This window comes from Erythrolamprus reginae, chromosome 13 (genome assembly GCF_031021105.1).
Source record: "Erythrolamprus reginae isolate rEryReg1 chromosome 13, rEryReg1.hap1, whole genome shotgun sequence".
NCBI classification, from domain to species: domain Eukaryota; kingdom Metazoa; phylum Chordata; class Lepidosauria; order Squamata; family Dipsadidae; genus Erythrolamprus; species Erythrolamprus reginae.
Window position 1 is genome coordinate 15,906,987 of NC_091962.1, and position 19,797 is coordinate 15,926,783.

At 55.9% G+C, this 19,797-nt stretch overlaps 1 protein-coding gene across 1 annotated transcript; it reads left to right on the forward strand.

Annotated features, from left to right (window-relative positions):
- The first annotated feature begins 2,382 nt into the window (after positions 1-2,382).
- Positions 2,383-19,797, forward strand: RPRD2 (regulation of nuclear pre-mRNA domain containing 2). Its single transcript, XM_070766072.1, is given in 13 exon segments — positions 2,383-2,771; positions 9,127-9,256; positions 13,115-13,215; positions 13,717-13,794; positions 14,206-14,258; positions 14,525-14,651; positions 14,796-14,971; positions 15,094-15,257; positions 15,259-15,377; positions 15,497-15,799; positions 16,112-16,315; positions 16,892-18,702; positions 18,704-19,797. Coding segments are annotated over 13 exon segments (4,683 nt in total). The 5' UTR covers positions 2,383-2,440; the 3' UTR covers positions 19,790-19,797.

The window sequence follows — 19,797 nt, forward strand, 5'->3', positions numbered from 1 at the left end:
TTTTGACTCGTGCAATATGCAGGTCTTCAATGGGAGGCAGGTGGGCAGCCATTGTTTATTTCTGCAGTTCTGCAAGGTGGGGGGGGGGGTGCAACCCACTGGATTCATAAACCTCTGGGGGCAAATCCCTCCGGGGGGGGGAGCAGAAACCAAAAACCCGTTGACCGTCGTGAGGAGGAGACTTAAGCTGAGCCTTTGGCGTCACAATCAATCTGGATTCTCCTGCTGCTAATTTGTTTTGAAGCGAGATATTTTGACGGGCTTCAAGTACTGTACACCCCCCCCCCTCTTCCTCTCTCTCTCCCCCCTCCCCTTTTCCATTTGGGTGCGACGTAGAAAAATCAACTTAGCCACAGCACTTTGGAGGCATTAATTGCTCCGATGGCGGAGATTGACAGCGCCAACCAACGCCAAGACTCGCCCAAGGAGTCGAGGAGCTGTCCAGCGGAAACAGGAGTCGCCTTCCTTCCCCTGCGTTGCAAAGCCAGGCAGGAAGAAAAGCCACAGAGCTTTTCTGGAAAACCGGGGGTCTTATTCCACCACTCGGGGACCAGGGACACTTAAACCAGCAATAAATCTTGGGGGAGAGTTCAGTTACTCCACCCCCCTCGCTCGCTGCAAGGGGGAAAAGTGGAGCAACTCCTGCGGGTTTCGCTCCCCGACAGATCCTATCGTTGAGTCTTCCGAGTATTTTGAAATTTGGAATATCAATGGATTCATAGAAAAACGAAAAGAGGAGTAGATGTTTGGAACAAACTCCCAGCAGACGTGTTTAGTAAATCCACAGTCACTGAATGTAAACATGCCTGGGATAAACATAGATCCATCCTAAGATAAAGTACAGGAAATAGTATATAAGGGCAGACGAGATGGACCAGGGGGTCTTTTTCTAGGTTTCTAAAATGAAAAGAGCTAAAATAGAAACATAATGTGAGAATATGTATATAGAAATGTGTAAGTATTTTAGCTCTCGTAATAAAATAAGATTAGTATTAGTGCGTCCAAGTATAAATGGGATGAAGCTCGAAAGAAACCGGCAATGATGTAAAAATGCAGAATTACTTATTGTATTTTTTAAAATGGAAAATTAGTAAATTCTACTGAAGAAAAACCAACGCAAAACCTGCCTTTGCATTTTATTCAGCAACTCTGGGGCGAAAGGGCGTCGAGGTCGCATCTTGCAGCCAAGAGCGGCGCTGCTTCTTTTCGGGGCTCGGGTCGCGGCTTCTGGACCGACCCCGAGCCCCCCACCCACCCACCCCCGGTCCTCTTGGCACGGGAGCTGCGGAACTCGCGGCCACGGAAAGGGGCGGCCGAACTGCAGCGGCTTTTCCTCCTTTTCCTCCCGCGTGGACCCCGTCCGTCCCCCCGTTGCCTTTTTCCTTCCGTGCAGCCGCCCGGCCATCGCTCCCGGACGGCGGTTGGAGAAGGAGAAGAGGAGCCGCCGGGGCTGCGACGGACGCTTGGAAGAAAGACCCCCGAAGCCCTTTCGGATGCAGGCGCTGGTTGATTAATTGACGGTTTGTGGATTCAGCAAGAGCCATAGCAGCCTCGGTGTTTTTACAGCCCCCTCTAAGCGGTTTACAGGGAGTCAGCCTCTTGCCCCCAACAATCAGGGTCCTCATTTGACCCATCTTGGGAGGATGGAAGGCTGAGTCAACCTGAAGGAAGGAAGGAAGGAAGGAAGGAAGGAAGGAAGGAAGGAAGGGAGGGAGGAAGGGAGGGAGGTTAGAAGGAAGGAAGGGAGGTTAGAAGAAGGGAGGGAGGAAGGAAAGAAGAAAGGAAGAGAAAGAAAGAAAGAAGGAAAGAAGGAAGGAAAGTAGGAATAGACTTATATACCGCTTCCTACATCCCTCTCCAAGGAGTTTACAGAATCAGCCTCTTGTCCCCAACAGTCTGGGTCCTCGGAGGAGTGGAAGGCTGAGTCAGCCTTAAGGAAGAAAGGGAGGGAGGGAAGAAGAAAGGAAGGAAAATAGCTTCATGGGTTTTTTAACATCCCTCTCTAAGCAGTTTATAGAGAGTCAGCCTTCTTGCCCCCAACAATCTGGGTCCACATTTCACCGACGGTGGAAGGATGGGAGGCTGAGACCCAACCTGGAGCCTACTGAGATTCGATCTGCCCAACGGCTGTCAGCCGGGGGTCAGCAGAAGCAGCCTGCAGGACTGCACGGGTTTAAAAGGATTCTTCCTTCATGGACTTTACTTTGGCTTTCCGCGTGGTGCCCCATCCAGCTCGGCAGCCGCCGCTCTCCCCCCCCCCCCTTTCCTTTCTCCCGCGCGCGGGAGGGCGGGGAGGAGGAAGGAAGGAGGGGGGGAACCCGGGCTCCGCGCCTGCGCCCGCGCCTGCGCGTGGGGTCCGCGCGGGAGGCGGGGCGGCGCACGCCTGCGCAGTGGCGCCCGCCCCGAGCGGCGTTGCTGGTGCGACCAAAGGGGAGGGAAGATGGCGGCCGGCGGCAAGGCCTCCTCCGCCTCCTCCTCCTCCTCTTCCTCGTCCTCCTCCTCGTCGTCTTCTTCCTCGGCCGCGGCCCCGTCGTCGTCGTCCGGCCCGGCGGCCTTCTCGTCGTCGTCCTCCCCGCCGCCGCCCGCCGCCTCCTCCTCCTCGTCCTCCTCGTCCTCGTCCTCCTGGCCGGGTCTGGAGGCGTCGCTGGACAGGAAGCTGCAGGCGCTGAGCAACACCATGGAGTCCATCCAGGGCCTCTCCTCCTGGTGCCTGGAGAACAAGCGCCACCACGCCGCCATCGCCCGGCGCTGGATCCACTGGATGCGGCGCTGTGAGTCCTCCCCGCGGTCCGCCCCCCTACGCCCCCCCTCCCCACACACCGGCCGTTGCACGCGCGCGGGGGGGGAGTTCTCCCCGCGGTCCGACCCTCTGCCGTTGGGATGGGGGGGTGGAGGGAGGTAGGGGCGCAGTTCTCCCCGCGGTCCGACCCTCTGCCATGGGGAGGGGGAAAGGGGGGGTCGCCTTTGGGGGTGGGGGGCGTGATGGCAGAGGCCAGGATCGGGTGGGGGGCTGCGGTGGGGGCTGCCAGGCTGATTCCCTCCCCCTCCCCCCGTGGCCTTCTCCGCCTCCCCCAGAGAGGAGAAGAACTGGCTATCCCATTAGGAGGCCCCAGCCGGACTGGCCTGGCAGCAGCTGGACAAAGCTTGACCTCCTTGGCTGGACCAGGGGTTGCCAACCTTCCTTTCCCCCCCAGCCATTTCCACAATCCTGATCCCACACACACACATATATATAATTCCAAAAGTGAGCTCCTAAACACGTGGAGGAAGTCTAAAAGGCCATTAACTTGGTTTAAACTAGTTGCCCCCAATAAAAATCAAATCCCCCCCCTACCCCTGTGGGGCTGGGGATCCACCTGCCTGGAGCATTGAGCCTTTATGGACACCTGTCAGCCCTGTAAAAGCTTCCCTAACAATTATTATTATTATTATTTATTGGATTTGTATGCCGCCCCTCTCCGAAGACTCAGAGTGGCTCACAACAACAATACACAATACAAATCCAGAACAGTTAAAACTCTTAATTTAAAAACACTCCTACAACCCAAACAAACCATACATAAAATGGGACGGCCCAGGGGAATCAATTTCCCCATGCCTGGTGGCAGAGGTGGGTTTTTAGGAATTTGCGAAAGGCAAGGAGGGTGGGGGCAGTCCTGATCTCCAGGGGGAGTTGATTCCAGAGGGTCGGGGCCACCACAGAGAAGGCTCTTCCCCTGGGTCTCGCCAGACGGCATTGTTTTGTCAGCGGGACCCGGAGAAGGCCAACTCTGTGGGACCTCACCAGTCGCTGGGATTCGTGGGGCAGAAGGTGGTCCCGATGACTGTCACATTCCCATTGTACGCTAAATAACAACCATGATTTGTAATTGTTGCTGTTTCTGGGCATCAGCATGGCAGAGGAAGGCCAGGGGGAGACGGATGTGTCTTGCCGCCTTGGTTTGGTTCAGTTTGGTGCCAAGGTGCCATGCCATCACACAAAGGTGCTCAGAGGAATTTTGTCGACTTTTGTGATGTCTGCCGATGGTAGAGGGCCTCAGGAGAACCTTGGTCAGCAGTAAGCTCCTAAATGGGGCTAGATTGCTGAAAAGGTTGGGGGCTATTTTGTGGGTGGCCAGTGCTGCCCCCTCACAGGTGGCTGGACAAGGGGTGCTGGCCACTTTGCAGGAAATGTTTCGCTGGTTGAGAGTCCTCTTTCCGCACTCGTTGGGCGCATTCCTCATCTTTTAAAAATCCTTGAGCTTTATTTGAATATATATATATATATATTTGTGTGTTTTTGTAAAAATTGCAAACGTTGCTGTAAGCCCGCAGGTGTGCCAAGGTCTAAAGTCTGCCTGTCAAGAGGTATCCCTGGACGATCCCTCCCAACCTGCTGCCCTTGATCCTAATTGGGGGAGGTGTGACTCCCCAGATGTCAGGGCAGGTGGGGGAGACAGACCCAGAGATGGGCAACACCTGCCTTTCAATCTTTGGAGAGAGAGAAAGGAAAACATGCGTTTTGCAGAGAGGGCATTCAAATAGGTGCAGATCTGAGTTGTGAATGAAATGCCAGTGGTGGTGGTGGTCAACAGTTCTTGGCCGCTGTCTTCTGAGTGGGGGCCTTGATCCCACGGCCGGCTGGTCTTTCCTCCCCTCCTCCCCACACTTCTAAATTCACTCGCTTCCTCCTCTCAGGAGTTGGAGTTTCTACTCGACTGTCTTGTGAATCCAAAAGTTGTGATTTCTCTGAATTTCTGGATGTTGGGAATGGCCCCGGTGCTAGGATTTTGCTAAAAGGTTGTGGCATCTGGTGCCCGGCGTGAACTTGTGCCTGTGAATTGGATTTCATTGCCTTGGCATCCTTGGTACCTTTGGATTCCCCAGAGCGTGGAGCCTGGGTGGGTGGATTGGACATGGGCTTGAAATTTCACATCATGGCTAAAGCCTTGAAGGTCTCTCTCAGCCAACATCGCCACCTGCAGCAGAGTGGGCCATTCCGTTCATTCCACTCGCCTTTCCATGCAGGGCTTAGAACCAAGGTTATAAAAATTAACTTGTGTCTCCGTTTTCTGAAAATAGCAAATCAATTACCACGGGCAACGTTTGACGTTCATGTTACTGACACAGGGCAGATCTGCTTTAGAAACATGGTGGTGTGGTTGGGGGGAAAACCCCCGTATGAATTGTCTCAGACACTGGGGCAGGAGTGGCGTAAAGGCTGCCCATAGAAACAGGTCATTTGCCTTTTCAACGATTCCATCAGATCCAATTTAAGGCAGTTCTTGGGTTCAATACTCACAGAGTTGTATTTTTTATGGAGTTAAAAGTGGAAGAAAGAAACATTGGCGAATCTACAGTTCAGAACTGATGGGGAAGCCCCCTGTGGCCTAGTTCCCTATATATTTCAGTGGAGAAGAGTGCCCTCGCCCTACACTGACTGTGGGAAGCCCTAAAGTGTTGGGTCCACCTAAACCAGCCCCCCCCAAAGGAATTTCCTTTCTTAAGAGCAGAAACATAGACCTTGGGCCCCTTTGGGAAACACTTTGGGGGGGCAGATCTGACCTCTGACCGAGGTTGCGTTGCTGACTCTTGAAGGGACAGAAATGTTGTGGTTGTGTGGCACGGCTGCACCTTTGTGGTACCTTTTGTGTATTGGCTGGCTGGGGAATTCTGGGAGTTACCAAGGTGGAGCTACTCCGCCTGGCAGTGCTGTTTTTCGGAGGGTCCCTGGAAGATGGAGAGAGAAGGGGAGATGGGGGCCGTGGCTAGCGTGGCCTAAGCATTGAGGCTTGGAGCTGATGGGCCGGACGAGGGCGAGTGGCTGGAAAAGGGTCTCCAGAGAGGGGGCTCTGCCGCTTGGACCTTCCAGGATTTGGGGGCCAGAAGCCTCGTCGGGTCACTTTTGCACAGATGTGTCCTTGCATGATTATAGCAGGAATTCCTGAGACCATCTGTGCAAATTGTACTTTGAAATGGCAGGCGGACAGAGGTAAACATCCCTCCGAAGCCCCCCCCCCCCCCCAGTTTCTCCCATATACTGTTGATGTGCGGATTGTGTCAATGTTTATTTAAAGGTTTTTTCTTCCTCCAAAAATTGACCCTTTAGTAGTTTGGCAAAAGAGTCATTAGGTAGTTCCTGCCCTTGAAGACAGGATACCCAAAGAAAAGGGCTGGGGGGTGTTTTTATAAGTGGTTGGTTTGACACCCAGCTCCAAGCCAAAGATTTCGGGGGCCTTTCACCTTCCTCTGGCTCCTCTTAGGCTGCACACAACTTCCATTTGTTGCAGGAACCCTGGTTGGGAAGCCTTGACAGCCAGCTTGTCAATACTGGCCGAGCAGATAAGGGTGGGATTGGGGGGGTCCCTTTGGGACTCAGCCGTGCCAGGAATACTATTTGTTGGAGGTGCTACGGAACATTTGAGATGGGGGACGGGGGTCTGAGGCCTTGGCAGTAGAAGTTAACTAAGCAGGATGGCCTGTCCAGCCATCTGCTGTGGCCAGGAGGTTGCGAGTTTGATCCTAGGTAGAGGCAGATGGAGGGTCCCCTGCTTGGGCTGAGGGCTGGACTAGGTGACCTGCACAGTCCCTTCCAGCTCTGTTAGCTGCCTTTGAGCCCAGCGGGGATTGGGATAATTTGCCCTGTGGGGCAATCCAGGGAGGAAGAGGGGGGAGGCAGGGGGGGCGCTTCCGCAGTCTGCTGGGTCCTCTCTTTGCCAGGGACTTTGGCCCCTGTCCCCTGGTAAGGGGAAGGCCGTGGGAGGAGGGAGGGGAGGTTCCTATGACCCGGAGTCTCTCTTTCTTTCTTGGCCCAGTGAGGGGGCGGGTGGGAGCCGAGCTTTTGCAGCCCCGGTTGTAAGTGGGGGCAGCGCTTGGCTAGGTCACTCCGCAGGTCTGGCTCCCTCCCTGGTTGGCAGTCCAGATTCTGGGAGAGCAGGACGCTGTGCCCACGGGGGTCCAGTCGTCCGGAAGGAGGAAGAATCCTGGGCTTTGGAAATGGATGGTGTGCTAATGGTGTGTTGGAGAGCGGCTGTGACTTTGCCAGTGGGATCTCCAGGCTGACCACAAAGGAGATCCCGCTCTCTCGGGGTTCGGACCTTTGGACCGGCCACCTCTGCCCCTGGAGCAGGTGAAGCAGGCAGGGGAACCTTGGTTGGTCGCGTCCTTCGTTTTTTAAAAATAAACAGGCCTTTGGGCTTCTACACGCTGAATTGTGCCTGTGCTTTGCTTTCGAATGCCTGGTGCTGGTGCTACATAAGACCCCACCCCACCTTGTCCACTCAGCTACTGCCCAAAGCCCCTGGTTTTGCTAGACTGCTGGGAACAATGGGTGTTGTTATCCCACAACTCTGGCAGCTGGAAGAGAGCTAGTATGTAGGCCAGTAGGAAAGGCTGCAGGTGGGGCTGTCTGTCTATCCTATCTATCTGTCTGTCTGTCTATCATCTCTCTCTCTATCTATCTATCATCTCTCTCTATCATCTACCTATCTATCTATCTATCTATTATCTATCATCTCTCTCTCTATCTATAATCTCTCTATCTCTCTATCATCTATCTATCTATCATCTATCTATCTATCATCTATCGATCATCTCTCTCTCTATCTATCTATCTATCTATTATCTATCTATCATCTCTCTATCTATCTATAATCTCTCTATCTATCTGTCTATCTATCTATCATCTATCTATCTATCTATCATCTCTCTATCATCTATCGATCATCTCTCTCTCTCTCTCTCTATCATCTATCTATCTATCATCTATCTATCATCTCTCTCTCTATATATATCCATCCATCTAATTTTTTTTTAATGCCGCCCTTCTCCTTAGACTCAGGGCGGCTTACAACATGTTAGCCATAGCACTTTTTAAACAGAGCCAGCCTATTGGCCCCCCACTATCCGGGTCCTCATTTTACCCACCTTGGAAGGATGGAAGGCTGAGTCTACTTGGAGCCGGTGATGAGATTTGAACCGCTGACCTGCAGATCTAGCAGTCAGCTTTAGTGGCCTACAGTACCGCACTCTCTACCCTCTGCGCCACCCCTGCTCACCTTGGCATTGTGTCAGCCGACCTCCGTCATTGCTCCTAATGGTTGTGTTCTCACTAAGTGGAGGGTGGGAGGGATCATGGGGGTGCCAGGTTTGTCAAAGTCAATCTTGGGGGTTCTCTTCTGGGGGGGTCACTCAGCAAATGGCAGCCATGCAGGCTGGGGGGGGGGGGTTGGAAAAGAAAGATGGGGGGGGCTCAGGGCCCCTTGTTGGGGTGGGACATGGATGATCCCCCATCACTTCATGGCAGGTAAAATGTCCAGCCCACCAACTGCCCCAAGAAAAACAGAGGGGCTTGGGGTGCCCGGGGTGGCATTTCCTGATGCCCCCTGACCCCATCAGAGCACCCCAAGGAGAGAAAAGCCACCACCACCCCCAGGAATCTCACAGGCTGTGTGTGTCTTTTGAAGGAGAGAAGCACTGAACATTGGTTTTTAAGTGTTGGGGCAATATTAAAAGTTAGATGAGTCGAGGTGGCACAGAGGGTAGAGAGTGCGGTACTCCCGGCCACTAAAGCTGACTGCTAGATCTGCAGGTCAGCGGTTCAAATCTGACCACTGGCTCAAGGTGGACTCAGTCTTCCATCCTTCCGAGGTGGGTCAAATGAGAGCCTGGATTTTGAGGCGGGGGGGCAGTAGGCTGGGTCTGTTTTTAAAAAATGCTATTGCTAACATGTTGTAAGCCACCCGGAGTCTAAGAAAATTGGTGGCATAAAAAATAAAATGGATGGATGGGTAGATAGATAGAGAGAGGGGGGGGGGGAGGGGGGATGGATGGATGGATGGATAAATGGATGGATGGATAGATAGCTAGAGAGAGAGAGAGATGGATGGATGGATGGATGGATAGATAAATAGATGGATAGAGAGATGGATGGATAGATAAATGGATGGACAGACAGAATGACAGAGGGGGACAGAGAGAGAGAGCTCCCCCTGCAAACTTGCCCCTGGGAAGAGGGGCTGCGGGGGTAATGGAGTGGGGCAAAGGGCAGGGCTGAAGAGGGGGCCATTAAAGGAAGTGACCCCTCGTCCGTGGTCAGCTGGCTCTGCAGGTGGCCTGACCGGCCTCTCCTTTCTCTCCTGCTCTCAGCCGCCTTCGCCCACCGACTGAACCTCTTCTACTTGGCCAATGACGTCATTCAGAACTGCAAGAGGAAAAATGCCATCGTCTTCCGCGACACCTTTGCCGACGTGCTGCCCGAAGCCGCTGCTCTGGTCAAGTAAGTGGAGGCTTTTTGGGGGCCGTCCCTTTCTCTGCTGCTCCGGTCTCTCTGCGTGGGCAGGTGTGCGGGCAAACGTCCTTGGACTCAGCGTGAACGTCCGGCCTCTTAGGAAGCGGCTGCTGTTCAACTGAAGCCCAGTTGTCCACAGTGCCAGAGATTCTTGTTTTATGGCCAGTGGCTGCCATTCTCTCCGGCCACCCTTTTTTTTTTGGCCTGTGTGCTCTTCCGCAAGCTCACCTGCTGAGGTGAGGTCAGAGAGGGAGCCTTCCAGCTACGTCAGGGATAAAAAGTTTTAAAACTAGTATGGGAAACAGCCCAGAGGCTCCTCAACTGGAAAGAGGAGGAGGAGGAGGCTCGGGGAATTCCCCTTCCCTGGTCAGTGGAAGTAAATTGCGGGTGGGCAGGGGTCTCTTCCTTCTGCTCCCCTGCCTGGGGACTGTGCTCGGCTGATCCTCCTGGGAGTGGTCAGAGGGAGGACCCTCTGTTTGATTGTCAGGGGCTGCTAAGACCTTCCTGGCTCTTCCGATCTGGGTCAGGGGTCTCCAACCTTGGCGGCTTCATAAGACTTCTGGACTTTAGTTCCCAGAATTCCTCTCAGCCACCTTTGCCGGGACTTGAACTCCACAAGTCTTCACCTAAAAAAAGAGATATGGATAAAATTGAACGGGTGCAAAGACGGGCTACAAGAATGGTGGAAGGTCTTAAGCATAAAACGTATCAGGAAAGACTTCATGGACTCAATCTGTATAGTCTGGAGGACAGAAGGGAAAGGGGGGACAGGATCGAAACATTTAAATATGTTAACGGGTTAAATAAGGTCCAGGAGGGAAGTGTTTTTAATAGGAAAGTGAACACAAGAACAAGGGGACACAATCTGAGGTCAGTTGGGGCAAAGATCAGAAGCCACGTGAGAAAATATTATTTTACTGAAAGAGTAGTAGATGCTTGGAACAAACTTCCAGCAGACGTGGTTGGTAAATCCACAGGAACTGGATTGAAACATGCCTGGGATAAACATAGATCCACCCTAAGATAAAATATAAAGGAAATACAGTAGAAGGGCAGATGAGGAGGTCTTTTTCTGCCGTCAGTCTTCTATGTTTTTATGTTTCACAAGTCCTCACCTACAAAAAGATATTGATAAAGTTGAAGGGGTCCAAAGACGGGCTACAAAAAGGGTGGAAGGTCTTAAGCATCAAACGTATCAGGAAAGACTTAATGGACTCCATCTGTAGAGTCTGGAGGACGGAAGGGAAAAGGGGGGACATGATCGAAACATTTAAATACGTTAAAAAGGGTTCAATAAGGTTCAGGAGGGAAGGGTTTTGAATAGGAAAGTGAACCCAAGAACAAGGGGGCACAATCTGAGGTTAGTTGGGGGGAAGATCAGAAGCAATGTGTGAAAATATTATTTGACCGAAAGAGTAGTAGATCCTTGGAACAAACTTCTAGCAGACATGGTTGGTCAATCCATAGAAACTGAATTTAAACCTGCCTGGGATAAACATATATCCATTGTAAGATAAAATAGAGGAAATAGTATAAGGGCAGACTAGATGGACCAGGAGATCTTTTTCTACCGTCAGTCTTCTATGTTTCTATGTTTCACAAGTCCTCACCTACAAAAAGAGATGGATAAAATTGTAGGGGTCCAAAGATGGGATACAAAAAGGGTGGAAGGTCTTAAGCATCAAACTTTATCAGGAAAGACTTCATGGACTCCATCTGTCTAGTCTGGAGGACAGAAGGGAAAGAGGGGACACGATCGAAGCATTTAAATACATTAAAAAGGGTTAAATAAGGTTCAGGGGGGGAGTGTTTTTAATAGGAAAATGAACACAAGAACCAGGGGGCACAATCAGAGGTCAGTTGGGGAAAAGATCAGAAGGAACGTAAGAAAATATTATTTGACTAAAAGAGCATAGATGCTTGGGAGAAACTTCCAGCAGACCTGGTTGGTCAATCCATAGAAACTGAATTTAAACATGCCTGGGATAAACATATATCCATTGTAAGATAAAATACAGGAAGTAGTATAAGGGCAGACGAGATGGACCAAGGGGTCTTTTTCTGCCGTCAATCTTCTAGGTTTCTATGTCTTAAAGTCCCCAAGGTTGGAGACCCTCATCTGGGAAGCTTCCCCAGAAAAGAGCCTCGTGTTTCTAAACTTTTCGCATTCTCTTTTCCTCGATGTCTTCCGGGGCTTCCTCCTCGGTGGTGGGGCTGCAGTGGGTAGGTGCCTGCAGGCTGGGACCCACAGGCTAATCAGAGCCCCTCGGAAGCTGGCCTCCCTTGGGTCCCGCTGCCTCTTTGGAGAGCAATGCGTGTGAAAGGTTCTTATTTCACGTGACCGGTTCTTAGACTTTGATTGCGTAGTTTTCACCCACGTGTCACTTCTTACGGCCCAGCGCTTGCACTGACTCCAAAAACCTCCAGGGTTTTATTTCTTTTGTGCTGACCCACATCTTGGGCTGTCTGGTTTGGTGTAAAGGGATGTTTCTCTATCTCAGCCGCTCTTAGGGCAGATGAGGCAGCTGGTGGCTGCCCATGGGAGGGTATTTTGGTAGGAAGTAACTCTCTCCCACTCCTCACTATCCGTGGAACTGCTAGTGAGAGAGAGGTTTGCTTGGGGAACCTGCTGAGACTGGAATTGCTCCTCTGGTGCCCTCCGTTCCTTGAGCTGTGGAGCCTGTGAGAGTCTCTGTTTTGTGGCAAAGTTATTTCTCTGTGCTGGGGGGGGGGGAACCCCTCAGTTTGCCTGTGTTTTCATCCAGGTGGACAGTAGTGTGAAATTCAAATATTTGGGTGGGAAGGTTCTGTCTTAGTGGCCCCTTTTTTTGTTCATCCTCCTTGCTCTGATATTGGAAAAGTCACCTTCAGATCAGATCAGAGGTCTTCACACCTGCCAACTTTAAGAGCTGTGGACATCAATGCCCAGAATTCTGGAAGTTGAAATCCACAAGAACCTAAGAGGAGCCCTGCTGAATCAGGCCAAAGCCCCTCGAGTCCAGCCTTCTGTGTCCCCACAGTGGCCTCCCAATTGTCCCTGGGGATCTTGAGCAGAAAGAGAAGGCAAGACCCTCCCTTTCCCTTGACCCCCAACAAATGGGACCCAAGGGAACCCTGCCTGCCTCAAGCAACATAGAGGCATAGGCACATGGACATCCCTTTCAATAATTACCATGGATATACTTGGCATCCATGAATCTGTCTCATCCTGCCTTGAAGCTCTCCAGGCTGACAGCTGTCACCACCTCTCCTGGAAGGGAATCCCATCAACCAAGGTCCCTCTGGGTGAAGAAATATTTCCCTTGATTTGTCCTCACTTTCTCACCTGTGAGCTTTAGGGAGTGACCCCTCGTCCTAGTATTGTGTGATAGAGAAAATAATTTTTCTCCATCCGCCTGTTCCATCCCCTGCGTGATTTTATACCCTTCTATCGAGTGCCCCCCTTCAACGCCGCCTTTCAAGGCTGGAGAGACCGAGGCCTTGCAACCTGCTTTTATAAGGGAGGGGCTCCATTTCCCTGATCATCCTTGTTGCCCTTTTTTGCATCTTCTGCACAAGTCTTAAAGTTGCCCAGTTTGGGGGGGAAAACCCCTGGATCAGAGCCTCTGTGCTGGGCGTTTCCTTTCTTTCTTTATGTTACTGGTAAGATCCTCCCCCCCCCCCGTTCTAATTTGAACCCTTGCCAGAATCTTGAGGGCGAGTGGATCTCAGCCCCGAGGTGGAATTGCTCTTTCGAAAGAAAAGAAGAAGAAGAAAAAATAGCAGTTTCTTTGGTTCCCACATGAGCAGAAGGGAAGAGCGACCTCAACCCCAACCGGCCTCCTTCTCTCTCTCTCCTGTTTCTAGGGATCCCTCCGTCTCCAAGTCTATAGAGAGGATATTTAAAATATGGGAGGACAGGAACGTGTATCCAGAGGAAACCATCCTCCTTCTAAAAGAAGCTTTAAGTAAGTGCCCCCCCCCCACCATCTCCTTTCTCTTCTGGGCCTGCTGTGGCTTTGCCCCCTGGGTACAAGGCAGTGTTTCCCAACCTTGGTCACTTGGAGGTATCTGGACTTCAACTCCCATCATTCGCTGGCTGGGGAATTCTGGGAGTGGAAGTCCAAATACCTTCAAGTTGCCAAGGTTGGGAAACACTGGTCCAAGGAGCCAGACTGGCTTAAGTTGGGCAGTGAGGCAACCAGACCGACAGGAGGAAGCAAGCTCTAAATCCTCCGTACGGCTTCCCCCCTGACATTCACCCCCTGGAGTAGCTGAGAACGGGGCCTGGTTCCCCTCCTGGCCCTGCCTCCCTTTGCCTGGGGCTTCCACACGTTTTGGTGTTTCCTTCCCCCCTTTACCATGGGCCTCAATGCGTATCCATTTGGGGAGGCCCCCTCCCTGTTGGCCCCCTTCACTCCGAGCCCCCCCCCCCCAAAGAGTACAGCAACCCCCACCATGTTTTCCAGATTCCACTTTCAAATCCCAGAAGCCGCAGAAAGAAGCTCCGAGCAAACAGCCAGCGAAGTCTTGGAAGAAATCTCAAAGTAAGGCACCCTCGCATCTGGCTGGGAAGGGGCCTCCGAGAAGCCTCCACGGGGTGGGGGTCCCCTTCCCCCCCCCAATTGGCACCCTCGAGAGAGAGAGAGAGAGAGAAGCTTGTCCGATCAAGTGGTGGCTCGTGCCCAGCCTTGGCGGGCGAAGAGGCGAGGAAGGCCCTTGGGATGGGCTGCGGAGGAAGCCGCTGAGGGCCAAGCAGAAGCTCAGGGTCCGCGGAAGGAGCAGCGAATCCCCCTGGGTGGCCCTCCAACCCACTTTCCGGCCTGCGTAGCTTCCCTGAGGGATGAGGAAGAGGAGTGGGCTGAGGCAGGAGTACTAGAGACTGTTTGGGCCCCTTTTCTAATCGAGATTCTCTCTTCCTTCTTTTCTTCCTTCCTTCCCTCCTTCCTTCCTTCCAGCCTCCACCACCCCGAAGGCAGCATTAAAATCCAAGATCGTGGCAGAGTTTCGGGTAAATCCACTAATGAAGAGATTTCCTCAGCTCAGTTTGGGGGGGGGCTCCCTCAAGGTGGGAGGGTGGGAGTCCCTTGGATTGCAGGCGGAGGGGGGGGAGCTCCGGCCAAGCCTCTTCCAAGGCCGAAAGGGGTCAGCTCAGCCCTTGAGTGGGTGGGGGGGGGCTGATCTCGTCCTGGCGCTTCCTTCTGCCCATGGTCTTGGTGGGAGGGGTTGGCCAGGCTGGGCTCAACCAGGTCTCTGTCCTCCCCCCTCCCAACGCAGCCGCAGTCGCTGGTGGATGAGCTCCTGTCCCACAAGCTGTCCGAAGACCAGATCGAGCTGAAGGAGAAGCAGCTGTCCACCATGAGGGTGGACGTTTGCAGCACCGAGACCCTGAAATGCTTGAAAGGTACAGGCCCCTCATTTGGGGGGGGCGTGGGGGGCATTGAGCAGATTCCCTGTTTGCTTCCCTGCTGGGGCTCTTAATTCCTCAATTGAAACGGGCCCGCTTCCTCCGCCCCCCCCAAACCGCCCCCCTCCCTCGGCCTTTCAGACAAAACCGGGGGGAAGAAGTTCTCCAAGGAGTTCGAGGAGGCCAGTGCCAAGCTGGAGGAGTTTGTCAACAGCCTGGACAAGCAGGTGAAGGACAGCCCTTCGCTGACCGAGGTGCTGGAGAACGCCGGCATCTTCTACGAAGCCCAGTACAAGGAGGTCAAGGTGGTGGCCAATGTGAGTCTAGGGGAGGGGTGCTTCCCCTAGGGTGGCCCAGCCCTTGTGGGGAGGGCCCCCAGAGAGGGTCCAGCTCAGGTGGGCTTCTCCGCTTCTGACCCCGCCCGGCTTCCCTCCCCCAGGCCTACAAGACCTTTGCCAACCGGGTGAGCAACCTGAAGAAGAAGCTGGACCAGCTGAAGGCCACCCTCCCGGACCCCGAGGAGTCGCCCGTCCCCTCCCCCAGCATGGACGCCCCCTCCCCCACGGGCTCCGAGTCCCCCTTCCCCGGCATGGGGGAAGAAGACCCAGCCGCTGCCCCCCTCGCCCAAGGCCGGCTCCCCCTCACCGGAGATCGCCACCGACAACCGGGACGTGGAGGACATGGAGCTCTCCGACATGGAGGAGGAGGCCCCCAAAATCATCGGTAGGCTCCCCGGGGGGTGGAGGGGGGCGTGGCGCTGCTTCACCCTGGCGGCCCAGGGCCGGGTGCAGGCTGCCCAGCAAGGCTTAGAGTCCTTGCACCTCTTTTGTCTCCTGACCTAGTGGAAGAGGGGAAGGAGAAGCCGGCCGCGGTGTCTCCCCTGCCCGCCCCCAAGACCCCTGAGATCACGCCCAAGGCCTCCCCTCTGGCGGCCGCCTCCCCAGCAGCCACGACGGCCTCTGCAGCGCCCCCGGCGGCTGCACCGGTGATGGCGCCCTCGCCCGTCACTCCCCCAGCCGCGAAGCCGTCCAGCCAGGCCCCCCTGCCTCCGTCGCCCGCTCTGCCCCTGCCGAACCTGGCCAACGTGGACCTGGCCAAGATCAGCTCCATCCTCAGCAGCCTGACCTCCGTCATGAAGAACACAGGTGAGGGAGGGTCCCCAGGTAGCTGACGGGGTGCAGAGACGGGGGCTGCTTGGGAGAGAGAAAGGGGCGGGTTGGGGTCCCAGGTGGGTTTGTTTTGCCAGGAAAGAAAGATCAGGTGAAAGGGCAGAGCGGTCTGGGAGGGGGAGGGAAGAGCCAGGAAGGCCCCCTCAGGGTGGGCTCCTGCCTTCCTGCCAGCCTTCTCCCCTGGTCTTCCTTGTGTTTGTGGGGGTCCCTGGGCAGAAGCCCCTCAGCTCCCCAGTGGCTCAACCTCTGCCCCGGCCTCTCCCTCCCTCCCTCCCTCCCTCCTTCCAGGGGTCAGTCCTGCCTCGAGGCCTTCCCCCAGCACCCCGACCAGCCCCTCCTCCCTGGCGGGGGGCTTGAAGACTCCCGGGACGGGGCCTCTGGGGGCCTCGCCCAACCCCCTGGCCAGCATCCTCTCCAAAGTGGAGATCACCCCGGAGACCATCCTCTCGGCCCTCTCCAAGACCCAGGCCCAGGCCACCCCGGGATTCCAAGGTAAGCCCTGGGGGTCGCCCCACAAAAAGCCTGCCCCCCCCCACCACCCCGGGTTCTGACTCTGAGTCCCATGGGGGGATGGTTGTATTATTATTATTATTATCATCATCATCATCATTTTTAAATGGTTTTTTAAACATTAGATTTGTATATTGTGTATTGTTGTGAACTGCTCAGAGTCCTCGGAAAGGGGAGTCATACAAATCTAATTTATTATTATCATCGTCATTATTATCATTATCGTTATTATTATTATTATTATTATTATTATAATTTATTATTATTTATTATTATTATTAATTAAATTTGTATGCTGCCCCTCTCTGAAAACTCGGGGCAGCATAGAAGTCGAAACAAAGAAACAATTCGGCCCTGGTCAACCTGCCCCTCTTCCTCCTCCTCCCCCCCCAGTCACATGACTTCATTGTTTGTTTAGAATTGTCCTAAAAATGTGGATTAATAAATGAAGACGTGAACATTTAAAACCGATGAAAAGCTTTCGTTGGTCCTCCCCTAACGCCACCAGAGTGTTGACCGTCCGAAACGCCTGAGTAACGCGCTTCTCTCTTCTCCCAGGTTTGTCCTCGTTTCTCCAGAGCGTCGCTGGGAATCCGGGGCAGCCCACCAACGAGACGGGGCCCCAGAGCAGCTCCCCGGCCCCCGCCTGCCCCCCGGCAGCTCCCGGGAAGGGCAGGAATGTCGTGTCCACCGCACAGGGGCCCTTCCTGCCACAAAGCCTCAGCTACTCCCCGAACTCCTCCTCCTCCTCCTCGGCTGAGGTTTCCTCCACCTCGGTCAACAAGGGGCCCTCCGGACACGGCCCGGGCCTCTCCGGCTTCAAGCCCCCCGTCAACTCCCTGGGCTTTGCCGGCTGCCAGGCCCCCAGCCCTTCCCTGCAGCCGCTGGACGCCCCGGCCCCCCAGTCCTCAGAGGCCTCGGAGGCCAAGATGGAGCCGGAGCCCACTTCCCCCAGCCTGGAGATGAAGATCCACAACTTCCTGAAGGGGAACCCGGGCTTCAGCGGCCTGGACCTCAACATCCCCATCCTGAGCAGCCTGGGCTCGTCCAGCCTGCCCCCGGAGAGCCACGCCTCCTCCTCCCCGGATTTCAACCGAGGGGGCCCCACCAGCACGTCCATGGACAGCATCGACGGGACCCCCGTGCGCGACGAGCGGAGCGGGACCCCCACGCAGGACGAGATGATGGACAAGCCGTCCTCCAGCAACGTGGACCCCCTCTCCCTGCTCTCCAAGATCATCAGCCCCGGCTCCTCCACCCCGAGCAGCACCCGCTCGCCCCTCCAGGGCCGGGACGACAGCTACCCGCCAGAGCGGCCCAATTCCGCCTACCGGCCCTTCGGCCCCCCGGAGGGGATGGAGCTGCCCTCCTCGCTGATGGACTCCCCGCAGGAGAAGTTCTACCCGGACACCTCCTTCCAGGAGGACGAAGACTACCGCGACTTCGACTACCCGGGCCCCCCGCCCTCCGCCCTGATGAACCTGGAGAAGCAGCCGGCCAAGTCCATCCTGAAAGCAGCGGGTAAGCTCTCCGACCCCCCGGAATACCCGTCGGCCATGCCCAGCTACCGGGGGAGGCCCTCGGGGTTCGGCCTGAAGGCGCCTTTCGCCCAGCCCGGCCGGCCCCTCCACGACCAGAGCGACGGCAGCTGCGACCCGCTGCCCTCCACGGGCATCTACGGAGGCTACGCCCTGCGGGGGAACAATGACGGCGGCCCCGAGGCCTCCCCGACGCCCAGCAAGAACGACGCCTTCTTCCCGCCGGATTCCAACCACAGCGGCCTGCCCAAACCCTCCCAGCCACAGCTGCTGCAGAAGCCGTACCCCGACTCCCCCCACGTGTCTCCCCTCTTCTCCCCTCAAAGCGGCCCCCTCCTCAGCCCCACCGGCCGGCTCAGCCTGGAGAAGTCGGTCCTCTCCTCCATCTCGGCCACCTCCACCATCGAGTTCAAGAACATGCTGAAGAACGCCTCCTCCCGGAAGCCCTCGGAGGAGGGCAAGCACTTCGGCCAGGGGCCCAAAGGGGGCGCTGGCGAGGGGCCGGGCCTGTCTCCGGGAGGGGAGCTGCGCACGCAGGCGGAGGAGCACTTCCGCATCGAGACCCGGGTCTCCTCCTCCTGCCTGGACCTGCCCGACAGCACCGAGGAGAAGGGGGCCCCCATCGAGACGCTGGGCTACCACCACCTGGCCAGCCGGGGAATGTCCGGGGAGCCCATCCAGACCGTGGAGTCCATCCGCCTGCTGGGCAAGGGCGGCCGGGGGGGCCACGGCCGAGAGGGCCCCCCCAGAACAGGCTGGTTCGAGATGGGTGGCGCGGGGGGCGCCTTCGACCACGGCCCCCCGCCCCCCACGGAGATGCCCCCCCCTGGGGCCCGGAGGTGGCGGTGGGTCCATGCCGGGCTTCCAGAGCCAGTACAAGGACCGGCTGGGCCCGTTCCAGGAGAGCAACTTCCGGGCGGGGGGCTTCGCGGCCCCCTTCGACCGCCATGTCCCACCGCCTTCCCTGGAGCACGGGACCGCCTTCCCCAGGGACCCCTCGGGCCCCAAGGACCTCGGCGCCCTCTTCCCCAGGGACCACCCGGGGCCCCCGCCACGCATGCCGGCGGTGGACCGCCCCGGCCCCTTCCCCAAGGAGGCCGCCTCCCCACTCAACCGGCCCCACGGGGTGCCCCCTCCCCCTCCCCCACCTCTGGAGCGCAGTGGGGTCCCCTTCCCCCCGCAGCCCCCCCCTCCCCTCTCGGTGGAGCACGGCGGAGGCCCCCCCTTTTCCAGCCCCCCTCCCCCTCCCGGAGACCTCGGCCTCCCCTTCCCGGCCCCCCCTCCCCTGGCCTCCGAGCACGGGGGCCTCCTCCCAGGGACGATGAAGGAGCGCTTCGGCCTGCCCCCCGGAGGCCCCCGGGACCCTCAGTGCGACCGGGCCCGGGAAGGCCTGCTCCCCCCCCTCGGCCTCCGCTCAACGGAACGGCACCAACCGAGGCGGGCTGGGCCTCCGGAGCCAGCGGCCGGAATTTCGGCCCCGGGAGTTCTTCCTCAGCCGGGACCCCTTCAACAGCCTGAAACGGCCCCGGCCCCCCTTCGCCCGGCCCCCACCCTTCTTCGTGCCCAAGCGCCCCTTCTTCCCCCCCAGGTACTGAGCGCAGGAGGGGGGGCCCTCCGGACTCTCGCCCACCCCCCTCCCCTCTCTCTCACTCCGGGCCGAAAGGGCCCCCCCTCCACCCGGCTGGAGGGCAGCTCCTCTGCCCACACATCTGCAGAGGGGGGTTATATATATATATATACATATATATATGTCATATACATATATATATATTGTTCTGTTTGTTTTCTTGACTTTTCCTCCGTTATTTGGCCTCCCCAGAGGGGAAAGGAAGCTTCTCTCTCTCTCTCTCTCCCTGCAAAAGTTCCATCTTCACAGTGGTTGTTGACAATAAAAGCTTTTCCGAAATGGCTAAATTAAAATTAAAA